This window comes from Aspergillus japonicus (assembly GCF_003184785.1).
Source record: "Aspergillus japonicus CBS 114.51 unplaced genomic scaffold BO86scaffold_42, whole genome shotgun sequence".
NCBI lineage: Eukaryota > Fungi > Ascomycota > Eurotiomycetes > Eurotiales > Aspergillaceae > Aspergillus > Aspergillus japonicus.
In genome coordinates, this window is record NW_020291679.1 from 106,517 (window position 1) to 130,172 (window position 23,656).

At 55.3% G+C, this 23,656-nt stretch overlaps 6 protein-coding genes and 1 pseudogene across 7 annotated transcripts; 5 read left to right on the forward strand and 2 right to left on the reverse strand.

The window, feature by feature from the left end:
• Positions 1-8,586: 8,586 nt before the first annotated feature.
• BO86DRAFT_401554 (uncharacterized protein) lies at positions 8,587-9,102 on the reverse strand (the record flags this gene model as incomplete). Its single annotated transcript, XM_025673783.1, has 2 exons — positions 8,587-8,784; positions 8,824-9,102. 2 exons carry the CDS (start codon positions 9,100-9,102, stop codon positions 8,587-8,589), a joined length of 477 nt encoding a protein of 158 aa, XP_025525633.1.
• An 812-nt stretch (positions 9,103-9,914) lies between these two features.
• Positions 9,915-10,800, reverse strand: BO86DRAFT_401555 (uncharacterized protein; the record flags this gene model as incomplete). Its single annotated transcript, XM_025673784.1, has 2 exons — positions 9,915-10,316; positions 10,678-10,800. 2 exons carry the CDS (start codon positions 10,798-10,800, stop codon positions 9,915-9,917), a joined length of 525 nt encoding a protein of 174 aa, XP_025525634.1.
• Positions 10,801-11,218: 418 nt separating this feature from the next.
• BO86DRAFT_146262 (uncharacterized protein) lies at positions 11,219-12,017 on the forward strand. The gene has a single exon (XM_025666259.1). The coding sequence runs from the start codon at positions 11,256-11,258 to the stop codon at positions 11,847-11,849; it is 594 nt and encodes a 197-aa protein (XP_025525635.1). The 5' UTR covers positions 11,219-11,255; the 3' UTR covers positions 11,850-12,017.
• Positions 12,018-12,596: 579 nt separating this feature from the next.
• Positions 12,597-13,249, forward strand: BO86DRAFT_401556 (uncharacterized protein; the record flags this gene model as incomplete). The annotated part of the gene is made up of 2 exons (XM_025673785.1): positions 12,597-12,787; positions 12,895-13,249. The coding sequence occupies 2 exons, from the start codon at positions 12,597-12,599 to the stop codon at positions 13,247-13,249; spliced, it is 546 nt and encodes a 181-aa protein (XP_025525636.1).
• Positions 13,250-18,390: 5,141 nt separating this feature from the next.
• On the forward strand, positions 18,391-18,476 carry BO86DRAFT_t200 (annotated as a pseudogene). Its single transcript has one exon. The product of its transcript is annotated as a tRNA-OTHER (tRNA).
• A 949-nt stretch (positions 18,477-19,425) lies between these two features.
• BO86DRAFT_390796 (O-methyltransferase) lies at positions 19,426-20,396 on the forward strand. Its single transcript, XM_025672473.1, has one exon. The coding sequence runs from the start codon at positions 19,572-19,574 to the stop codon at positions 20,166-20,168; it is 597 nt and encodes a 198-aa protein (XP_025525637.1). The 5' UTR covers positions 19,426-19,571; the 3' UTR covers positions 20,169-20,396.
• A 727-nt stretch (positions 20,397-21,123) lies between these two features.
• BO86DRAFT_317799 (flavin monoamine oxidase family protein) lies at positions 21,124-22,654 on the forward strand (the record flags this gene model as incomplete). The annotated part of the gene is made up of 3 exons (XM_025668187.1): positions 21,124-21,441; positions 21,495-21,795; positions 21,897-22,654. The coding sequence occupies 3 exons, from the start codon at positions 21,124-21,126 to the stop codon at positions 22,652-22,654; spliced, it is 1,377 nt and encodes a 458-aa protein (XP_025525638.1).
• Positions 22,655-23,656: the final 1,002 nt, after the last annotated feature.

A 23,656-nucleotide genomic window follows, 5' to 3' on the forward strand; every position in this document is an offset into this window, starting at 1 on the left:
GGGGTTCTCAGTGCCGGATGCTTCCAGTCCCTTCCACCCGGCATTCTTGCAGAGTACTTCGGCAAGGCAGAGTACTCGAGACCGGGCTTGGATGTCGTTCCGTTGCTGCTGCAGGGGAGCTCGCTTCCCCCCGATACTGCATACAAGGGCGCACGCAGCAGGGTGTGCGGGGAGAGTCTGTGCCATTGGACTGTGAACAAAACCCCGAGCTTATGTGCGAGCGAGCTGTTTCATGCTCCTCACGGAGCACATGTGCGATGCAACTTGGGTGGTTTCGAGACCATCAGGCGGATCGGTCGCGGTAGTCCTCCCGCCTTGCATTTTCGACCAGAAGCCCAACTTCTCTGGTATCTCGGTCGGATTAAAGACTGGGTCGTGCGATATTTGACTCCGGGTGAGATACAATCCTCCATGTGCCGTTTGTTTGGCGAGAATTCTGGCTGATGCTGATGCATAGTATGAGCTGTCTTACCATTCCATAGTTGAACTGGGAGGCTGCTGGCCAAGCCATCTGCGCTTCAAGGCATGTGCTTATGCCGTGTCGATGGACGTCTTGGCCGGCTGAGAGGACCAAGATCCATCCAGGATGAGCGGATGGTTGAGTCCGGTCGGTGGTCGAGCTTGAGACACACATGGAGGGTTTACAGTAAGTACATCATCGATCCCCGAATTGTGCCCGCCACAGTGCGGAGGGGCCTGTTGAACAAACTCACCGACGCTGCTGTGACCGATAGTTCGATGCTTGAACCGCTTTAATCTAGCTGTTGAGCATAGATGCACCGCCCTTCACCGCCCTCTGGGTTCTTCGCTTGCAGCGACCGACTGGGGGCCAGCCTTCTCACAATCAGTCTGAGTCCTCAACCGTGGTTGAAATGCTGGAACATCTCCACGCACTACGCACCACCTCCGGAAGTCGAACCTCTCCGACGTCTAAGCAATCTTCGAATCAAATAATCGGTACTGCTTTTCGAGCTCCTTGATCGCTCATACCCTGCTTCAACATGTCGTCTACCACTACCACCACCAAAATGGAGTCTACACCTGACGTCTGGGTGTATACCCATGTACACAATCATCGACACATCATCATCGTGTCAGACGGCACGGATGATGAGATGCAGCCCCTTCCCTCTACGGCCTATGCCGCGCGGGCTGTGTCGTGCAGTACTATTGTGAGTGAGGAGCCTGAGGAAAACCGTAATCAGGCCAGGCCGATCCCCGGAAATCGCGCGATGTGTCGGACTGCACGCACATTGCGAACACGAAACACCTCAGTGTCCCCGCCTCGTTCCAGACGTTGTATTACGACCCTATCGACCAGCCCATTTAACATGGAGTCCTACCCGAGGGAAGGGGAAGGTCCTCCGGAGTCTGTGGTGGATCGTACCACGCATTTGCCACAAACCGCAACCCAGCGCCAGGTCGTTACCGAACGTGGTGGAAACACATGTTCTAGCCACCGGACCAAGCCATGTCAGATTGATATTGGGACAAAGCTGCACAGGCTTTCCCTCAACCACTTTGTCTGATTTTTTATCAGTGGGTTCACTGAGCCTGCGAAGCCGGGCGAGGCTGCGGTGGCTGCTGATGTCAGTGCACCTGCGGGACTCTGGGAGTCTTGACACAGGACACTGTAGACGGTCGTGCATAACACACCGGCCCTGCCGACCGATTGCCCTTTCGAGTACAACTCTTCATGCACCGGGCAAGGGCAGATACCACCCCCGACAGGCCGGACACCTCATGGCCGCTGGGACCTGCTTTGCTTCCCACCTGTGGGGAACATGGTGATCCTGACACAAGGTACGTGTATTGGTAGCAGCAGTTGCATTTCCTGGGGCATTGGCGGGCTAACACTGGGCCTTCCAATAGCACGGTCGTGGATATCCGGCTGCGGGAAGGCAGAGCCAGACGGCATTACTTGGCTACTGAGCGCCCTTGGGACTCCGCGCGTCGACTACCCGGTCACCGCGGAGGAAAGAGTCCCCCTCGCGAGGCAATATCGCTGCTTCAGATGCCATTGCTCCGGGCGATGTCCTGGGGTTTCTGTCGCTCCATCAGGGCGGCGGCAACAGCCCTGTGAACGGATTCACGGTCGAGATTCTGGAGGATTTGCCTGTGCGCCTTGAGGACGAGATGGAGGGCTTGGTGAAGGAGTAGTCCTTCGTCGCTGTCATGATACCAAGACTTATCCATTTCGCGCACACCTGTTCACATGTCCTGTGGTTCATGACGGGCAAGGGCCCCAGCCCTCCTCGATAATGTCGAGGACCGGGCCGTCAAAAGGTAAGGATTCTACCCTTTCCAGCGCTTCAGAAGCCTTAACTCCTCGAGATAACTAACGCATGAAGTTTGCTTACAGTATCGTCTCATTCCTACACCACTGCGTCTATTCAACGTCTCGATACGACGCGCTTCGCGACCCGAGAAGAACCGAATCAAGCGGGTCATGACACCCAAACACCGAACCACGACGAGGTCGAACTGCCGCGTAACACTACGCGAGTTTCTCGCACCTGATTTCAGTTTCGCGCCAGACTTGATCCGCTAGATTCAGCGATGGTATTGTGCTTGCTTGCGCCCAGTTTCGCGTCAAACGTGACGGCAGCTACACCAGCAGATTCCGTTTCCGACGCGATCGAGATGAGCACGTTCCACACGACTCACGAGCCCGGCACCGCCGCTGCGATGACTGGCGCAGCCACAATGTCGGGGTTGCCGAGCGAAGAGCGAAGGGCATGCTTAACGCTCGCAGGCGAAAACAGCCAAATTCCCAGGCCCAGGGTTATCGGCTACGGAGCACTGGAGGTATGTCAAGGCCATGGGGTCTAGTCGGTTTTGGTGCTAGGTACGCCCATGAGAGGGTTGGCCCCGGGAAAGAGGAAGCATACCTCGAGAGCCTGGAATTTGATCTCAGTCTGCAGAGTGGGTATTCCAGGTCTTATCACCCCGAGACCGACGGCCAAAGCGCGGACACCATCCAGCACCTGGAGAACTACACCCGGGCGCTTACCGAGTACATGTATGGCCCTGTCTCCAGTGATGCGCCAGATGACCGCGGAAACCTTCCGCTGGTGACGCCCAGACCTGTCTTTCAAGCAACGCCCGGTTTCCGATTCATCCTCGTCGCATGTTCCACGGATATGAGTCCAAACGACTGGCTACCGTGGGCTGGACGGACGCTCTACCTAGACGACTCCGACGACGAGCCAGCCCGAAGCCCGCGAGCCTTTCCTCATGGCTGTGCATTTTCGAGGTCTCTCTGCGTAGCAGTCCCACCTTCTTGGGTGTCTCATTAGCAGGCTCGTTCCTGCACACGTGTTCTCGGTTCTCTCCACCGCAGAGCACGGGAAGGAAGCCCACAACAACTCGCGAGAACGCCATCTACGGCTGTACTCATTGAATCTCCCAGAGAGTACGCAAGGAGGCTTTCCACCTGGGAGAACCAGAAGCCATCCTCAACATCGATAGTTGGAGGAATATGGCATGACGCCGGGGGCTCTGCTCCTGGAGAGAATGGCAAAGCCAGAGCAACCCACGTGAACGGGGTTCACCGCGTAAACGGGGTCAATCAGGAAGACGCGTCAATCTTGGAGGCGCAGCCCTGTGTGTTGTAGTAGCGAGACTCCAGACCTCGCAAAGCGCAAACTTTGACAGAGTAATGGCAACGAGACCCGCGTCTGTCAAACGGTCAACCGCCCAAAGCCATGCGTCGGCTCCAGGGCAATCTCATCACTGAGGACTCCGTCGAGACATCGCCACCGCGCAGGATCAGCAAGGTGATACCGAGCCGTGAGCGCGAAGAACTCGAGAGAAGGTGTGTCCTATATCCAAGTGTTCTTATCGACTGGTAAGAGGATGATGGACTGGGCGAGATGCGGGACCATCAGACCAAAGGAATAACGGCTCAGAGGATGAAACTCATAAAAAGTGTCTCCATCTCTCTCTCAGAAAAGGGCAAGACCTATCGGAGACTTGGAGAAGTAAGGCGGCTTCCGTGGAATGGTAGACCTCTTACGAACGGGATTGCGGCCTCGTCTACTGGATACACAGCATGTAATCTTAGCCGATGAGGGGATTTGATGCTTTGTCTCTTGCAGTGGGGCCTCTGTGAGACTCCTGAGCCGAGGCTGCACACGGCAGAAACATCCCTAGCGATCAACTCGACTCGGTCGAACATAAAAAATTCCTCGCGGCAGCTCAGAGAGCGTAGTCTGGTCGGACCAGGCTTGAGCTCGCGATGGCCGTTCTGTCTCGTTCTCTTCACGTTAGAGGCTGTCACTTTGGGGAAGGGGGTTCGCGGGCACAAGACGGCCACCACCGCAGGCGCAAGAGCACGCCTCACTCTTTTCCATTTGAATCAATCTCATTGTAGCTACTACTTTGATCAGCCAGCTTTTGTCAAACGTCGTGACAACACGCAGTGAGGAGACCAGACTGATACGAGCGCCTACGCTACGCCGCAGGTCGAGTTTCTGCGTCGCAGCTCTGATGGAACCCCCCCGCCAGGAGATTTAGCCTGTCTCTGGTACCTAGTCTCAGGCCCTTACAGACTCCCAGCCGAGCCACAAAGTTGGGGTCAGGAAATGTGCCTTGGAGGTATTCGAGCTTTGCTAGTGGAATGGAGACGGGGCAAGTGTCTACCCAATGGATCAGAGCGCTTCGTATGGCCGTCCGCCGCGCCGCCGTGGCCGATCCATAGAACCATGGATGTTGTGAGGCATCTGCGGCGAAGAGAGTGCGGGACCCTCTCACTCGTCGAAGATCCTCACTCGCCTGAAGCGAACCGGACAACTTCCGAAAACCCCAACGCGTGTACTATACCTAGTCATCGTGCGTGCGGCGCGTTCATCCCACCCGACCGCATCAGCGCCGGACAGGTGCCCTGCGGCCTGCCGGAACCGGACGTTTTGGACTCGCCTACGAGCTCCCCTCGCCCAGGTGGTCCTTGCGATTCTGATAGACACACTGGACTATATGCTGTGCAGACTCAAGGATGTGAGGCTGTTGTCGCAGCCGGACTGGATCCCTTCTCGGGGTCAAATTTGGAAGCGGGGATTACGTCCTCATCATTCCGGGATGATAATCACGGCTTACGCAGTGGAGACCTTCCATTGATCGGCGGAAGTTACCAGGGAGAGACTCGGTGTTGCCTTCTGGTTCAGACCGAAGATTGAAGTCGGGAAACGGTTGTGTGGGTATTTTTAATGCCCTACACAGTTGCCCCCTCATGCTGGCAATTTGAGCGAAACACACACTTTACCATTCGCTGGGCGGAAGAGGTCGCGCAGTCGATTCCACGACATGACCCAAGGCAACTGTCCCCCGGCCTGGTGTGAAACTCGACCGATAGACCAGCAAACACCAAATGCTCCCTGGCTTCGCAACAAGACATCCGGCACCTCGGTCCAAGCCCAAGCGGCCAAGCTGTGGTCTTGCATTGCCAAGTCGACGGTTAATATAAGTCCCTTTGGACCTGAATCGGCAAACATGGCTCTCCTCATTCTACAATGAAAGTCCGTGGATGGGCTTAATTCATCGCATCTGGTTCAGGATCAGACACGCTACCGATGTGCAATCCCGGGAACAGTGCCGTGGACCCAATCCTGACGCAGATATTCTCCTGGATCTCAAGTGGAAAGGGTGATCTTGAACGGACCCAACACCAAAGGACGTTATCCGCTCAGACCATGCCCTTCAGCTAGAGCCCGGACGCAAGCAGCCCAATGACGAATATCCATACCAGCCCCGACGGCTTGTGTGCACGAGCCCCCTAGGTTGGGGCGGCTCAGTCTGCCCATGGGAGTTCGGCTCGCTGGCCCTGCTCCGGGGACATCACAGGGTTATGTATGATTCGAGCACGCATACCAGTGAAGGCTGCGGTGCGCACCTACTTGGGGGGTTTTCGTGGGAGTTGCATATTGTTAGAGTGTGACATTACGACATGAGACCATCCAAGGCTAGAGAAAGGAAGCTGTGATGACGCACACTCCGTCACCATAGACAGTGGCGGCGCGGAACGGGTCTCGGTGGCTCAGAGACACGGTAAGGCTGTCACGGCTTATTATCACCGGCTCATTGACCTCTTCGACAAGGCCGACACCACCGGTACTGTGGCCATCAGCATTTGGAGCGTCTGCGACTCAGTTTCGGGCTCCTTCACGATGAATACGCCCTCCTCTTCCTTGTCAAAAGCAGAGCCGGCTACATCTATTCATCGTGGCTGCGGGTGGCTTGGCAAAGCAAGGCGACACGGACTCAGTCCCTGCTGTCTTGACGAAGAAACCTGACTTCTTCGGATTGAGGACTGTCTTCGGAATTATCTCATGCCAGGAACGCCTCAACGATCCTGTGGAAATGTCCAGCACTGGAGTTCCCTTCCTTGTTTCCCAGGCTTTCTCTCAAGGTCCAATCCAGGACGCAGGGATTTTGTCAATGCGATGGAAACCCAAGCCTCGTCACCCTGGCCGTATTGAAATTCAGGGTCCATGTCGGCATAATAATCCGATCCACACCCGCATCTTCATTCCAGGCGATCAACACCCTGCGCTCCGGCCCGCCCACCTTAAAATGCATCCGACCTCTCCTGAATACTCGCCGGTGAACGCCCTGCCGCAGCCGGGGCTGCTGGACGGTTTGAGGGCCCTTGCGGTCCTGTTCTATGCTGTGGTAGCTCTGCACCCGCAGCTCCTGCAGCGCATCTAGTCGCTGTCGAGTGTGGGCTGGGACATCCCGGCCCACCTTCGCCGGGGCCCGCCACAACTCCCGGGCCCTGGAGAACCCGCGATGCGGCCAGCTGGAGAATATGATCCACACTCACACAGCACGGGTCGGCGCTGCGACGACCAGGCGCTGGACAACCAACCCCGGCCCGTACCCGGAGAAGTGGCGGCCAAGCCAGTACTTGTCGCCGCCATTCATCATCGCCAAGGCCTTGGTGGCAGTTCTCTGCCACGCCTAACGGCCCCGATGCCATGTAAAAGTCACCGGAGCAGGAAGCAAGATCTACGATGCCTTCATGGCCTCTTTGTCAATTGACCATCTGAGCGAGGAGAGCTTCGCCGCGGTTGAACGTCTTCAACATTTCAAAGGAATCCCGACTTGGTCGGCACCTTCGTGACGAAATCTCAATACCAGGTATGAAGATTACGGCTACGCGTTCCACGAGTCCTATAACCTCGGGCTCAATGATATTAACAGTACCTGCACACTTGACGGCACGGTCCTCTGGAGCTCCAAGATTCTATCGCCGGGGTCTTTCGTCCTTGTTCCCCATCGGAGCAGTTGTTCTCATACGAGGACACTGTCAATGACAGGACTTATGCTGGGCGGTTGGACTTTACTATAATGGCCGGGAAAGCGTCTGGGGAGGGTATCAGAGCAGCGTTTGAAGTGAAGCGTTGGAGCAGAGATGTGCCCAGATCGTCCATGCCAGCTGGACCGATACATGGCTAGTATTCGGAAGAGGTCAGTCACCTCGGTCCATGGGATACTCAACAACGGAGGGAGCTTTCACTTTGTCAAGCTCGAAGAGAATTATACTTTCTATTCTCGGAAGGGGGGAATGGAGCTGAGACCGGTGGCTTCCTTGGGGATGGCATGGGCTCGAGAAAGAGTACACCTGATGGAGCAGGATGTTGCCGAGGTTGTCTTCCATCCTGCTTCTCAGAGCAGAATCCAAGAAAGATCAAGCTATCGTGCGTGCCGCTCCAAAAGCCCGATTCACCAGCCAAAGCTGGGACCTGTGTTGGAAGCGCGAGAATTACTAGCTAAGGCTGGTGGTTTGCCTGAGTGCGCTGGTTCCTTGACGATGACTACATTGCTCTTGGAAAGAGCTGCCAGAAAACGTTTGGATCTGCCTCGGCCAGCCCCGTTAGCAAGGGGCCCTTTCAACCCAGATCTGTTGCATTTAATGCAGATCACTCTTAGCAGATTCTGCACCGAACACGACCTGCAGGATCCGTTCATTTAAGAGTATCGACTTCGCCACGTTGGCTTCCTCAGAGTCTGCCGACGTGATCTACACAATGAATTCACCTCGCCTGAGTTGGTTAAGAAATTCCCTTTCGAAACAAGCTTCCTTCGTCTGGATCTCTGCGAAGACGTCCAAAGCAGATCTAATTTGCCGGTCAATCCTAGCGATGTTGAGCGTCTTCCTATCGACTCAGTCCATGCGATGTGCTACCTGGATGCTTCTGAAAAGAACTACAACGGGCATCCGAGGGCGAGTATCTCTGCCATCCGCACATCTCGCCTACGCACTTACTGCTGGCAATGGCCACCTCGCGATAGTCTGTGCTCTCTCGCTATCCGGCCGACATGTCACTACTTGATCGCTGAGTCTAGCAAGGTCTTTGCTAGTGGCCACAATGAGATGGCTGGTACAAGCAAGCCTATCACAGTGACTCAACCTTAGGCTGAGCACATGATGGCAAAGTCATGATGTGGAAGCATGTTCGAGAATTCGCGGGCGAAGTCTAAGGACAAGATGACTGGGCAAATCCTGTTCCGCGTGAGGATACCATCCTTGGCATCTCTACATCAGTCTTGAATGTACGGCACCGGTTTCACTCCCTGGTGCCAGTCTTACGGCCCCGCGTGGACTAATAGTGCTGTGGACTGGTAGTTCAAAGCCATCGCATGAAGCACAGCGTCCGGACTAGAGCCGGCCAAGCCCGTCTCGGACAACGTGGAAGACCGGCTCACCACACCTTCGACAATATTCGAGTCGGAACCATGACTTAGGACCTTCGATGGGATTCCGCCGGCACATATTCGGCCGCGCTTGATGGTTCTTCAGTTCATCGTCTGTCGCGTACGCACTGTTGATGGCATTTTGGCTGCGTGGCTCAGCTGTTGGGTTTCAGTGACTCGGAGCAGCGGGTCCAGCATACACGAAACATCCAATGACAGATGAGCGATTGCTTGTATCTCGGAGGTTTCTGGCGCCGATACAACGGAGGCCGACGCGCCTTCCAGTGTGATATATGTCATACCAACCACATGTGGTACATTCTCGAGTGTCATCAGTGCACGGTACCGATTCTCGGGCGATTGGATGCGGTTTTGAACTTGTCCTTGATTCAACGGCCGTGAGGACATCTGCAAGCCACTCTTTACTGCTGCTTTCGAGTCCAGCAAGGGGGCACGGGGCCCTGTGTTGTCCTTGTCCTTGAATGGCCCCACACGGTATTCAGGCCACCCTGGCTGGACTATTCTTCTGTCTTCGAGGTGGAAGTACACGCTGCACCTGTTCCAATGGGCGCAAGGCTGGTGTCCGAGGTCCGAGGTTGGCCATCAATAGTTCATGGGTGTCCGTGTGTTGGACCACCAGATCCCTGGCAACCCTGAATGAGATTGCATATACGCCTGGCGCATCGCTTCTTGAGTGACTACTGCCAAACTTATTGAAGACTGGCTTGTGCTGCCTGATCTCTGAAATCATTCTCTTGCGTGGTTACGGTTCAACATGCCCTGGAGCAGTCACACTAGACACTACGACCATGACGGCTCAGAGTCAGCAGTGTGACTGACCCAATCCAATGACCGTGCTCGTCTCTCTGATGAGCAACTGGCCTTTCGGGTCTGTCTGGTGGGATCCTCTGGCAACCACCGACAACTACCGCCAGTGGCCACACCCGGGTAGACACTAAGCTCCCTGTCACGCTACCCTCAACCATTCGCCCTTCCTGGGCCAGCTGCGCGGTTCAACACCACGGAATGAACGGCATCTGAGGTCCTCAAAGCCTCTCTCTTCTTCGGATGGACCTTGCGATTGGAGTGCGCGCACCTTTGCCAAGCCTCGGATTCACGTGGTCATTCAGGCTTGGCTTTATAAATGCTTCGCTACTGGAGTACACTAGTTCGCAGCCCGTCAAACCGCGTGCCGCTGCATCTCCGCTGATAGACCTACTTCACGGGCTGACATTATCGTATACGGCAGGTATGCACTGTTGCACTTCCGAAGATCCGAAACCTACCAGAAAGGCATACTTGGCGACAAACGGGACACTCATGCTATAGAGACCATTCGAAATGGGAAAGGTCCAAGTCACTCCGTCTGTGAACTTGCCATAGCTTCCAAGTCCCAGTGGTGCAGCGTTCCGCACGAGTCTTCTTTCTCTGCACCCGGCCCATGGCTCCTGGCGCTTGACTTCCAGCGCTGATTCAATGCAGCTGTGCTGGTTGCGCGCCGAAGCCATGATGAGTAGGTTCAAGGAGCAGGGGAAATCACTCGCACGGCACAGCAGTATTTCGCACGGGATCGGGCGGTGCAACGTCTCGGACTGCAAGGGCTGGTCCGCATCGGTGCGTGTCTGGGGGAGACCTTTCTCCAATAAGTCGTGAGGTATTAGCGCATAGGCATCTACCTTGACGAGGTGGCCGACGTCCTCTTATCCGCTCCTCACTCATTTGTTTCGATCGCACATCTTGTCCGCAAACAGTCTGCCCGACCAACTATGAAGGCTTTGCTTTCAAACTGCAGGCCATACTGACACGCCCTCGAGGCCAAGCCATCGGCCTCAATGGCATTCGACTTGAAGGACCCATACGTCTCCTTTCCCTCCTCTCACACGAAATAACTCTCTTCGATGCTACGAACCTCCTCTCTCCTACCACGGTCACGACCCGTTCGATCGGGCAGCCACGCCACAATCTCGCTGCCAGGCGTCTTACCTCTCGTTGGGCCTTGAAGAGTAGCCGGGGCTCAGGCACGAGGAACATCGCTGTGCGAATTCCAATGAGGTAACGGAAGTCCGAGCCCTGATACAAAGAGTCTCGGCTCGCGGAGTGTACCATTTCGTGTATCACACATCTCCCCCGTCTGCTATCCGCAGGCTTCGAACAGCGGAGCACGAAGTGTGGGCCTTTGACCGCAACCTCAGTTGCAGGCTCTTGGATGAGATTCTGGAGGTGCCGGCAGTCCCAAGGGCGGTACCTGGACACTGGTTATCGGCGGCCGTCGCCCAATCTATGTGGTTACAGGAGTGCGCGTCGCCAACGCCTATTTCACCGTGTTCATTCGAGAGGATAGCAATGTCTCGGTCCAGGCTTATTGTTTTGTTCGCAGCATCCGCAGGGTTTGACCTGGCGTCAACGGGACGAAGTCTATAGGCAGACGATTTCGGTGTCGACCCCAACTAGAACCCTGCCGTCGTTCCAAAAATCAAACTCAAGCTTTTACTGATTCCGCCTGGCCTTCCATCATTGTTTCGAAGCCGTTTAGGCAGAGACTAAGCTTCACGGAAGATCGGATGATTTCTACGCCAATTTACTATTCAGTCCACGCTCGTGATTCTCTCCTCACCACCACACGCGCGAGACTATATCTGACAAGGCTTCTGAGCAGCCAGTCAAGAATCATGAGGCATCGTCCGACCTGGGACAATCGGCTCCAGAATGTGAATTATGGTTCGGGCGAAGGGGCAGGTGTTGATGGAATCTTGGCAAACACTCTATCTCTCATGAAGTATGTCTTCACTCACGGTATCAGCAAATCACCTCGCACACTGTCTCAGTATTCAGAGCCGCTCTTAACCATGGGCTCTCACCAGGGACCTTCTTACATGTCCGAGTTGCGGATCTGGAAATCTTCAACTTTGAGGAAATCTACCGGATGGAACCCGCGTGCAAGACTGAAACCCCCGGATTTCAGCAACACAGGAGGCTCAATAGTCCTGCCTACAGCTATTGCTGGACTACTAGGCCTGCGTGCTCTTTTCTGTGAGGCTATCCAAGAGAAGCAATCAGTCTCAGAGCCGTGGCCAAGGGCCCCCGGCGCCCAGTGCAGGACGGCCTGTCCTGGCGTTGCTCAAAGTGTGGCGGGATGCACCACGATGAATGCGTGATCTTCCAGCCAGAGTCCGACGCTGATGGCCCTCCGACCAGATTTAGCTGCACGAAATGCAGAATCTCGGGTATCTGCGCAGCGGGCACGCCAATTGCTGTATTGCATGGAGTTGACTCTCGGGGAAGAAGGCAGTCTCTACCTTCACCCGACTCATGATGGACTTCAGACTGGGCGGTGCATTCAGAGCTGGGGCTTGCTCAATGCGTTTTTCATGGTGGTGTACTGTACCCAGACGCTTGAATACAGTATCCCCTTGAGCAAGTCACTGTGTTGTGCCACTTCCTCGATCGTCGTTGGGAAGGTTTGTCGCATTCATCACATTCAAGGATTATGTGCACACAGCGCGGAGTAATGGTGGAGCAAGGGCGGTGTCCAGTGCGTACAGATACCACTAACCTTTCGCATCAGGGGTCTCGTCGGGCGAGGCTCGAGACATGGTGCTATTCTGAGGCAACCGGGACCCCGAGGAGGAACCGAGCCTGGCAATCGTCCTGGTCATTCACGATGCCAATGCCCGATGACTCCTCTACAGTGTAAGGAGCGAGGCAGCAACCTTCCGACCCCTTAATACCATCTCACGGGTTGACTGCGCGATGCAGTTGTGGTGATACGTGGAGACCGCGCTCTCATTCCTCAGGAACCGGATCTCAGTACTTCCCGATAGCCAAGGTTCCTGGAGATGTAACTGGCGAGGGGATCAGAGCGCGGAAGTGCATGGTCTGAGCTCCGAAGCTTCATGGAGACCATGAAGCCCAACACCTTCTTCCTCTACAAGACTCTCGTCTACAAAGACGGCATCATCTGGGTATATGCTTTCCCCCGCTGTACGCGCAATATGCCACCTGAACAGCGCAGGACAGCAGGAACAGGCACTGGCGGGTGGATGGTCGTGGCCGCAGGTGGACAGTCTGATAGGCCGCCACCCGGACATGTTCTGTAGCCACTTGTCTCTCTGCCTTACTCGCAGTCTGACTTTTCTACAACGCGGCACAGCAGGAAAATGCCCTGCTGGATGGATGGTCCTGACCGGAATGGAAAGCCAGGCTGTTATACAGCCACTACCTCAGCCGGCACGGGCGTGACGACTCTCCGACTGCCTACACCTTCCGAGCCAGTGACCCCCAGGTACCTGGACACTTGCCCCATCGTGGTGGACCAATGCGCAGTTTACACCCCGTCATCACCTCCGGCCTCGACAGCCTGGTCCTTGTCCCGAAATGCGGCGAAGAACCGGAGATGCAACCATCCCTCCCCCCCTTTTTCACTGTCGCTCTGTCATTTGCGCCAGCTCGCGGCCAAGTGCAAAAGCCTTCCTTCCTGCAGGGGAATCTACACCCTCCGCGTGCTGCTCAGCCTCCTTCGTCCCGTTCTGGAAGCAAGGAGAGCCGAATCGGATAGACAGGCTCCTTGACGGCCCGTCATTTGGCCAGCCATAGCTGCACCAGGCGCTCATGGCGCTATGTATGTACATAACTCAGAGTTAAGGCCCTGCGGGCCTTCCCCATCCTTCTTTGCCTCCATGAATGGACTTCTAGCATGGTCAAGATCATCACTGCTAGTGCCCAACACGGATCTCACCCTGGCGGTCAGAAACTACATTCATTATCTCTGTGTCTGCCCGATCGCCTGCGATATCCCGGCAAAGACGGTCTTACATACCTTGGCAGTATGACCGATACGTAGGGAGGGATCCTTCGGGGCGAAAGTTGCCATAGCGCGGGAGATTATGGTGGGCGAGCAGCTGGACTTCGACATCCCCCTGATGCAGCTTGATACCATTTTTCGCAGCCTCCCTTCCCGGGCAAATATGTCCAGCACGTTTACAAGGCAACCGGTTGCGTGATCACGGCCTCCAGCTCGATATCGACAGTTGCGCTACTCGCCTTTGTGGCCCTTCGCAGAACGCTTTATCGTTCCTCTGATCGCAGCGGAGAAGATGTCCGATGGGTGTCTGGGGGAGACTCGACCACCACAGCTTATATGAACCTTGGTACTCATTGGACCACTCGCGCGAGTCAAAGGGGACGCAGGCTGTAATCTTTCCAGACATACAAGCGAGATACGATGAGCAAAAGTATGGAGAGACAGCAACCCCAGACGAAGATACCGAGAGGACCACACCGCCGGAACACCATGCAGAAATCGTCAATCATCTGCAGAAGGCATAGCCCATCGCCACACTTATCACATACATCCTGACAAGTGATCTTTTCTTCAAATAGTCTGCGGACATGCTGGTGAATCTGAGCTGTCAGGTTAGTATATCGGGCGCTATCTCACTGGCGTGATCGGCTGGATAAAGCTTTGCCTCGGAGGGAGTATTTCGTCATGCTCAGCGGCAACTCCCAACAACTATCTCGAATGTTTCAATGGATATCCCTACTTTCAATAATACAGAAGCTACTGATCGACAACTAGGTACCCGGGTCGAGGGTTACTGGGAAGGACAGTCTGCTGAGTGATCATCAACCAAGTCCAGTTGTACCGGCAACGGAAGGCCAATGTCACAGCTGGTCGAGCTCTTTATAAAACTTAACCACTGTTCATCCAGTTTTGAATCCTCCTCCGGTTACGAAGAAGAAGAAGGAGATTCCGAGTGGACGGGAGGATGATGCATCCTTTGACGAAGCAGAGGAGTGCTGTCCTAGCGCTTCGGAACGCTTCGGTGATGATAATAATGATCCCGAGAGCGCCGGCGACAGCGAGGACTGAGAGAATTCCATTATTTGCAGTGACGACGATGTTGTGCCGCTCACTGTTAACGACGACTCCGTGCAACACGCCTCGCTTGGCTCCTGCAGGATGCGATGAAGTCAAATCCCAAGCTGGCAATGTAAGCTTCCTTCTTCACCTAGCCTATTCACTTTCTAAGTTGTTCTATAAGATCATCACCGATATCGACACGTAATGTGGGCTGGCTTGCGGGATCTCTGGTTCAGTGCTATCGAGAACTCTGGCCCGACGAGAGCCTGGACGAGGACACCCTGGTCTTTGGGATGGCTCAATCCTACGATGACACCTATCCGGAGGAGCCGGTCTTTACCTTCGACTTGAAGTTTACAGCGAGAGCTTGGACCAATGGAATCGGTGGTGGGTGCCTTATAACAAGGAGCCCCTGTTTCCACCTAGCCTCGCCGGAGACCTTGGCGGGGCTGCACTGAGCTTCGATGGTTACATCCCCCATTGAACCAGACAAGCTTCTTGGATCGTCGACCACCGCCTGGGGGGAGCTAATCCTCCGCCGCGCATCGTCTGCGTTAGGTCGATTGGCTGATTCCAATACCTCGGGATGCACTTGCACTTGTGGTGGACAGCTCGGCGCTCAGCACACTCGACAGAAGATATCGCAGAGACCACAGTGCAGACCTTCATGAGTGGGTCAAGTGCTGGGATTTCTGCGCGGTGATGAAGGCGAATCGGTGTGTCATAATGGTGCACCCGGTCAGCTAGCAGAGGGGATCCTCAAGAACATCAACGCTGTCTTCGAGGCATCTGGTCACCCGTGGATCAAGGCGATTAAACTCGTTTGGCAAGCTCAAAGTCCCTTGCTATGTGCGCGGCGAGTGGTGCAGCATCATGAAACGTGCGGCTGATGGAGCGAACCATCATAGGCATCATCAGCAGCAGCAGGCGGAGGAGCATGAGTCGCCCTTAAGCAGTGTACGTAACAGGAACGATCTTCGTTGGCGCCTCACTAATTTGTCGTCATACGACAGACTCCAGACTTGAAATCCGTTTCAGAATGCGCCTCCTGTTAGGCAAGAAAACAGCGGGCCTTTCGCAGAATCTCACCTTGCCATCCAATACTATCACAAAAGCTTAAAGAGAAAAAAAAGACGAAAAGGATCAAAGGGGAGTCCAACGCAGAGATTGAGAAGGTCGAGCAGTGGGCTTCTGATACTGCGCTGAACGCTCCCTTCCCTCGGTCAACCTCTCTAGCCTGCCTTTTACACGGCCCTCAGCTATTACCGTCCACCCGACGGCCAATTACCGTGCAAATTCTGGTATTCAGCATATGCTACCGAAACGACGAAGACATCAGAAAGCGGTGTCTCGTCTTGTATTGAAGAAACCCTTGATAGGGGCCTGCTCTTAGTCGAATGATTTGCCGCGGTAACTTGTGTGGTCTACTTCTCCGCCTGTCATGTTCTATCGCAACCGACCAGAGGTAGAGCATTCAGGAAAGAGCTGCATTTTTCTGCTTGTTCAAAGTTTGGAAAACCTACCTGTGAAATTCTGGATACAAGCCCTCGACGGGAATGTCAGTCAGATTTGAGTGGTGTCGATGACGACTTTGGTGCGGCCACGTGCCGGTAATGGCCACATTGAGATAGCCCGTGATCTCCCACGATCCGACCGGCACATCGATACGGTCATCCTGAGATGGGGGCGAACAGCTCTGCAGTACGCTACCTACTGTGGCACCGAGGCGAGGGTCAGGTTTCTGCTTGAGCACGGCGCTCTCGTATGCCGTGATGACCCATGGAGATGAGGCAGTCGAAGCCCTCCTGGAGCATGGAGCCGACATCAATGCAGGGGTCGAAACGCCATTGTCGCTGAGCATTAGCTCGTGTGATTGGAAGATTGTGGCTTGCTTACTCGCTCATGGAGCGAGCCCTGATGCGAGAACCTACGATGGTAAAGAGACAGCACTCACGCTTGCGATCAATCGATCTTACAATCTGCCCGGTCATCAACTGCTTGGGCGGGACGCCGGGGGGGCGCTCAGCTTCAGCCCCTAATCATTGCGGCGCCGGCTGCCCCAGGAAGTAACGCTCCACGGGAGCATTGCGTGGCCCCCATTGACGATATGTCTGTTCCGGGAGGCGAGGCCATGGGCCGCCGGTATTGAGCTCCTGATCTGAACCCACTCTTCTTTCACCTGAGGCACGCCGTTTCCGAAGGAATAGCGACTCGAATGCCATCACTACCTCGCTCTTGCGGGCTTCACTGCAGCGAGGATCATGGAAACTCGGGGCGAGCTTCGATTGCATCCTCCAAGCGGGGGGTTCTTCGCCTCCTTGCAGTCAGCCGGCTCTTACTGCCCTCAGATGAACTTAGCTAGCTTAGCTAGTTCGCCTGCGTCCTATCACTTAGTCCTCCGTGGCACTTTGTATTACATATGCCAGAGCGAAGGCCCTTCGCGCCTTCCTCTTCCAGCTTTGCCCCATGAACGGAATTCTTGGCTGGTTTGATCTTTGTCTTGTTCATTCTTACAGTTCACACCGAGGTCGAGTGTGAACTGGAGGCTCGCGGCAGAGGATGCTAGGGAACTGAGAAGCGGTGATCGAACCAAGCGGGCACGAATGGCTCTGGTGGCCACAGTTCACCAGGACACTGTACGCTTCCCTTGAAGTTGCATACGCAGACCAGATAAGGCTGCCTGGCATGTCTTGTTTGGCTAGCTGAGGCAAGGATGACGAGATTGAATCTGGCCGGGCTTCGCATGGAGCTTACCCCGAGCGCCGATTGCAAGGCTTGACTGCCGCAGCGGACAATCTCAATGCGCAGGAGCCTTTGATCCTCTTAGCCTTCTTAAGCCGACATGTCTCTCACAAGAAACGACAGGGAGGAAAGTGTTGACAGCGCTGCGGCCTCGGTAGGCCAGCCTGCCGCGCACTGCCCATGCCGGTGGCTCTTCGCTGGTTCCTCAGACAGCCTCACGTAGTCTGGTTTCCTCCATCATCCACGTTCTTCCCCACGTGTCGACAGGAAGATCATCAAAATGCTCATGGCCCACGGCTTTCCAGAGTTGTGCGTGACCGTCCTCTCCGAGACGCGCCTGAATGTCTTTCGGTGTGTGGAATCATCTTAGTCGGGCTGCGATCAACTGTCGTGGAACTATGATGGGAACGAACCTTGCAGCAATGGGCTGGCAGGAAGCAGTGTGCTTATTGTTGATCGCTTGTTGGTGTGGAGTTCAGAAGTCGGCGACTTGCTGGTCGCAACTTGGGGAGTTGAACCGATGTTTTTCTCTATATAATTCTTTTTTATAGAAACTAGGGCATTAGTAGCATATAGCTTATACTACTAAATTAAATATATCCTTACCATATTTACAACAAGTGCATGGTCTCGAAGATGCGGGGATGCAGATCTCAACCCACCAAGTTGTCCACGGTCAATACCGCACCTGCTCTCTCCAAGCCCCCGGTCAGCTGACGAGCCTGCCAACCGTGCGAGGCTTCACAGGAATTGGAGGTGCAACAGCCACACAACCAAGCCACTGTGCTCACTCCTGAGATAGTCCTCAAGATACATAGCGTTTAAGCATAATCCTGAGAATTCAAATCAAGATAACCATCCGTAGGCCATCAAATTTCAGCTCCCTATCCACAAACTCCAGGCGGAGTAAGCCACCTCCACCAAACCACATCCCAGCGATCCCAAAAATCCAAATAAACTCATCTAAACCCCTTTACCATCACTAGTAAATACCCAAGACACCCAAACTACCGCGTGGTGCAGCAAAACCAAGGCAAAAAGCGTAACGAGACCAATCATATAGGCCCGGCAAGTGCTGTCTCTCGCAACAAACACCCCGTATGGTCTAGATGGAGACGACGGTTGTGGGTCACCTAACGGTTTCCTGCTTCAGACCTGGGTTCGAACCCCAGTACGGGGGGAATTTCTTTTTTGTTCTTGCTGGGGGGTGGGGGGTGTCATTGGGATGTCATTGATTGTTTTGCGTGGTGTTGATGAAGGGGTGGGTGCGGTAGGGCGTCATCGAAGATGGGGGTCGAGGATATTGAAGGGCGGGCACGCGGACCGCTATATGGTGGATCTGATTTTTCGGGCACTACTGCCAGTGTTAGGGAGAAGGGACTGGGGGATAAATATTCCACGTGATTCATGGGATGTTGCAGCCCAGGGACTGTGGGGGCGGGAGAAGGGGTACTGTAACTGATGAAGCTGGGGAATCTGTATTGTGAGCAGGTTGATCGGGTAGTCTAGTTATTGATTACTCGTGACCGCCTGCTAAGGTTATGCGATGTTCTTAAAGCACTTAGTGTCGGTTCTTTCTGTTTCTAAAATGCAGAAAAGTCATAGTCTGGGGCGGGACTTCATTCCTAAGATTCAGCTGTGGAGGAAATTCACATCCCCCACTTGAACTCATAGGACTTTAGCTACAGTTCCGCTGGCAGCAGTGCAGCACAAGACAGTATCTTGAGGTGCCCTTTCGAATCTAGCTTTACACAGCGTGGGTTCCAGCTTCGGAAAAAGCTCCAACCAGCTATCTAACATGATCCTTTCTCTGCTGCCGGAGCAACTCGGACTTGTCTCGGCTTTACCAGCAAGCTCGGCCCTCGTGGATCCCGAGGCCGACTCTATCCCCGCATCTCGGTGTATACCTCGGAGACAGCGGTTTCAATCTGATAAGATCAATTTCACGAAGAGAAGAGATCAAAGATCGCAAGTATATAAGACCAGTTCTTCACGTTCTTCAACCCATCAGAGACCAAGCTTCACCATCCCACCATTCCCCAGAACCCCCATCAATACAAACAATGACCACCGAACCCCCCACCATCTGGCACGGCGTGCGTACGCCCCGCTCCCTCCAACCCCCATCACCAGAAACTAACTCCCAAAGGACGGCCGCGAACAAGCCCTCCAAGCCCACATCCTCCAGCACCCGAACGCCGCCGACCTCCGCAACCACCCGGCCGCCATCCTGACCGAAATCGACCAGTGGGCCACCGCCCACAACCACTGCATGATGACCATCGGCCCCGAGCGCAGCCAGCCCATCGTCGCGCTCATCCGCTCCTCCTCCCCGAGCGTCATGGTCGAGCTCGGCGGCTACATCGGCTACTCCGCCATCCAGTTCGCCGCCGAGCTGCGCCGCGCCACCCCCGCCGGTACCCATGCACCGCGGTACTACAGCCTCGAGTGCAACGCCGCATACGCGGCGGTAGCACAGTCACTCATCGAGTTCGCGGGGCTGGGGGATGTGGTGCGGGTGCTTGTGGGCGAGGCGGCGGACTCGTTGGCCCAGGTGGCGCGGGAGCTGGAGGCAGAAGACGCGGCCGTGGATCTGCTGTTTGTGGACCACTGGGGCGACCGGTATCTGCCGGATTTGCTGGTCGCGGAGCGGCTGGGGCTGCTGCGGGAGGGCGCGCTTGTGGTGGCGGATAATGTCGGGATGGAAGGGGCAACGGCGTATGCGCGGTGGATGGAGGAGGGGGTGCATGAGGTGGAGGGACGCGTGCTGCGGTATGAGAGTCGCACGTTGCCGTATACTTTGGTGAACGGGCAGGAGGTTGGTTGTCTTGATTCTGTCCAGGATGCTGTTATGATTAGCAAGAAGATTTGAGGTGAGGGGTGTTTGGAATAGCTTTGGTGATGGTTGCGTGGGGATGAAGGGGAGATATATTCTCCTGATGGACCGGTTGGACTTTCCCGCGGTGAGGACGGCTTTTGATCACGCTGTTCGAGCTATTCTTGCGATCGACACCTGCCGTTGTGTCGTTGTGTTTTCTAGTATGATATTCTGTGGCGCGTTCATCTCTGTTGCACGGGGTAATGGATATGAATGGAAAGCGTTGTGCCTGCAAGGAAAGTCAGTCGTTGAAATTATGCGTGCATAAGCTGGAGCATCATGTTTGCATTGTTTGCCTGAAGTCACCGCGGCGTTATCTGTCCGCTGCTCCACCCTTGTATGTGGGGAAGACTTGGGGTGACAATCTCAATATTTCTTGCATTGATTATTATTGTTCTAGGATTGATGCGGTCATTCACCAACTGGACAACATGGCGATATACAAGACTGTATGTTGGCGACGATTCATGCACACCGTAGTATACTAGGTCTTGGCACGGAAGCGGGCCGAGCGGCGGCGTGATGATACTAGATAAATAGTTACTGTCAATGGAATGAGATGAGATGGTAGGTAACAGCATGATGTCATACAAAAAGGTCTTCGTTCTTGGACTTGAACTCACCGGTAGGTCTTCCGGACATACTGCAGCAAGAGAATCCCAAATGCATGCAGCACACTGCAGCCCTGAGTCAGGTGAGGACCTCTCAATCCGGTAACAACTATGAGAGCCAGCCCTAAGCCAGGTCGGGAGGTGACAGTGAGAGCTGAGCTGAGCTGCAGAGCTCCAGCTCGTACTACTTCCTCTCTTGGCCAACTTTCCGCTGCTACCACTGCTAAAATCATACCATGCAACACTGTCACGTATAAATGAAGCTCGCTAACCCTGGCTCTCAACCCAACCACATTTCCCAATCCCCACACTCCCATCTTTACTGGTAAACCCCCATAATGTACGACGTGATTATCATCGGCGCCGGCTTCAGCGGCCTCCAAGCGGCCTACTCCGCCCAGCAAGCCGGGCTCTCAACGCTCGTCCTCGAAGCCCGCGACCGCGTCGGCGGCAAGGTCTGGAGCGTGCCGCTGGCCTCCGGCCGGGGGTGCGTCGAGCTCGGCGCCGCCTGGATCAACGACACCCTGCAGCCGCGGGTGTGGGCGTATGCGCAGCGGTTTGGGATGAAGGTTGTCCAGCAGCGGCTGGCGGGCCAGGCGGTGATGGAGCCGAGCGGGGAGGAGCGGTTTCTCTTTCCGTTCGGCGTGACGCCGGAGGTGAGGTGCCCAGCCTCGGGGGTGAATGGAATGCTGACAAGCTGGTCAAACAGTTCAGCGAAGAAGAGAAGAAGAGCCTGGAGCATGTCCGCGACCACATCCAGGCCGAATCGCTCAAACCGGGGCCCGTCTCCGCCGAGGACGATCGCATCACTTTGGAGGAGTACGTGCGCAACCTCGGGGCTCTGCCCAAAGTCATCCAGATGGTGAACCTGTGGGCGCAGGTGATGCACGGGGTCGAGGCCAGCGAGGAGTCGGCGGGGTGGTTCATCGACTACTGTCGTCGCAACCGGGGGTTGTTGGTTGTGCGGGCGGACGATGCGTCGGGGGGACAGTATTTACGCTTTCAGGATGGTGAGCCTGTCCTTCAAAGCCCCTTATCAGATCAATTACCCGATTCTACATTTTCCGTTGGGAGGTCCCCCACTGACCTCCGCTCTCCGGAATCCGCAAAGGCGCCCAAACCATCGCCACCCGGCTCGCAGCCCTAATCGGCCACCAAAACATCCACCTCGCGACCCCCGTCCACGCCATCCACGACCACTCCGCCCACGTCACCGTCACCACCTCCACCACCAAATCCTACACAGCCCGCAAGCTCATCCTCTCCCTCCCCAGCACCATGTACAAGGAACTCACCATCACGCCTCCGTTACCCCCGGCCGTCCGCGCCGTCACGGACGCCACGGTGCTCGGCGACTACAACAAGGCCATCATCTGTTACGACACCCCCTGGTGGCGGGCCCAGCACTTCAACGGGTATTTCGCCAGCTACGCGGGGCCCGTCATCTTGGCGCGGGACACCTCCGTCGACGCGAAGCGGCACTTCTCGCTGACGTGCTTTGTGAACGGGGCCCCGGGGAGGGCGTGGAGCCGGCTGCTGCCGCACGAGCGGCGGGCGGCGGTGCTGAAGCAGCTGGCCCGGGTCTTTGGGCAGGATGAATCGTCCGAGGTGTGGCGGCCGATCGAGATGTTCGATCAGATCTGGCAGCATGAGCGGTATAGTCGGGGCGCGTTGGCGCCGATCACGGCGCTGGGGCATTTGACGCAGTACGAAGAGGTGTATGGGAGGGCGGTGGGGAATGTGCATTTCGTGGGGACGGAGTATAGTGCGGTCTGGAAGGGGTATATGGAGGGGGCGTTGTGGTCTGGGGAGAAGGGGGCGGAGGAGGTGGTTCGGGCGCTGGGGGGGAGGGGGAGGGCGGTGTTGTAGTTTTTTCGTCTCTTTTGTGTTTAGGTGGTTTGGTGATTATAGATTCTGGCGTCTTCAGCTTTCACAATTGCAGTATTGGGGAATACTATAGTAAGGCTCCATGCGTCTTCTGCCTATTCTATGTATCGTCCATCCAATCCAAACTTATCTAGTATATCTCCAACGCCCTTCCATCCCCATCATACTATAACTTAGAGTTCTCAACACGAATTCAACCCTCATACTCAATTCATCTGACATGGTCGAGTTGCCATACTCAAAAGTAGTTTACTCCAATGCATTGATTCATCACCAAACAATCCCCCCCCCCCCCCGTCCACCCCCTTCTACCTTCCATGGGAGGGAATCCCATCCCCAACCCCCAAAAAGGGAACTTTTTCCCCGTTCAGGTCCTCAAACCCCCGGGTCTCGGACTGCACCTAACCCCACAGTGTTTCTCTGCTCCCATCCCGGAGACATGGGAAACTAACCTTGAAACTCTCAGTAGAAGCATTAGTGGGCGTGATGGGTAGCGCAGCGTTTCCTCTGGTTCGGGTTGACAAGCTGCAGGCCGCTGCAGCTGCAGCTTGAGTTGGTCTTGGTGCTTCACTTGCAGAGGAGGGATGTACTATGTACAGTACGGTCAAAAGTCTGCTGATCCTCGGGACCAGACTAGGGCGGGGCGGGTTGGATTGCCTGATCGGGTAAAGAATGCGCTGCCGGGGGCTCGCTGGGGTGGATTCTGGAGATAGGGGGGGGTGGGTGTTAATGCTGAGTAGGCGGGTTCCGATCTAGGTTTGAGGTGAGGGGTAATCAGGTGCATGTGGAAAGATAGGTTAGAGGTACCATAGGATGGAGGGGAGATAAGTGCTTTCAGGAGGGTGTTCATTCACTTCATCTATGGTTATGTTTTGTGGGATGGGGTGCGACGGGATCGGCCTCAACACCTGAGGGGGAGCTTGTAGACACAGAACCATCATAGAAGTCAGTACAATACGGTCTATCGCAGTGACTCTACTCGAT

Coding starts and splice junctions, on each gene's coding strand:
- BO86DRAFT_146262 (XM_025666259.1), top strand. CDS start 11,256: ATGATTTCTACGCCAATTTACTATTCAGTCCACGCTCGTGATTCTCTC.
- BO86DRAFT_390796 (XM_025672473.1), top strand. CDS start 19,572: ATGACCATCGGCCCCGAGCGCAGCCAGCCCATCGTCGCGCTCATCCGC.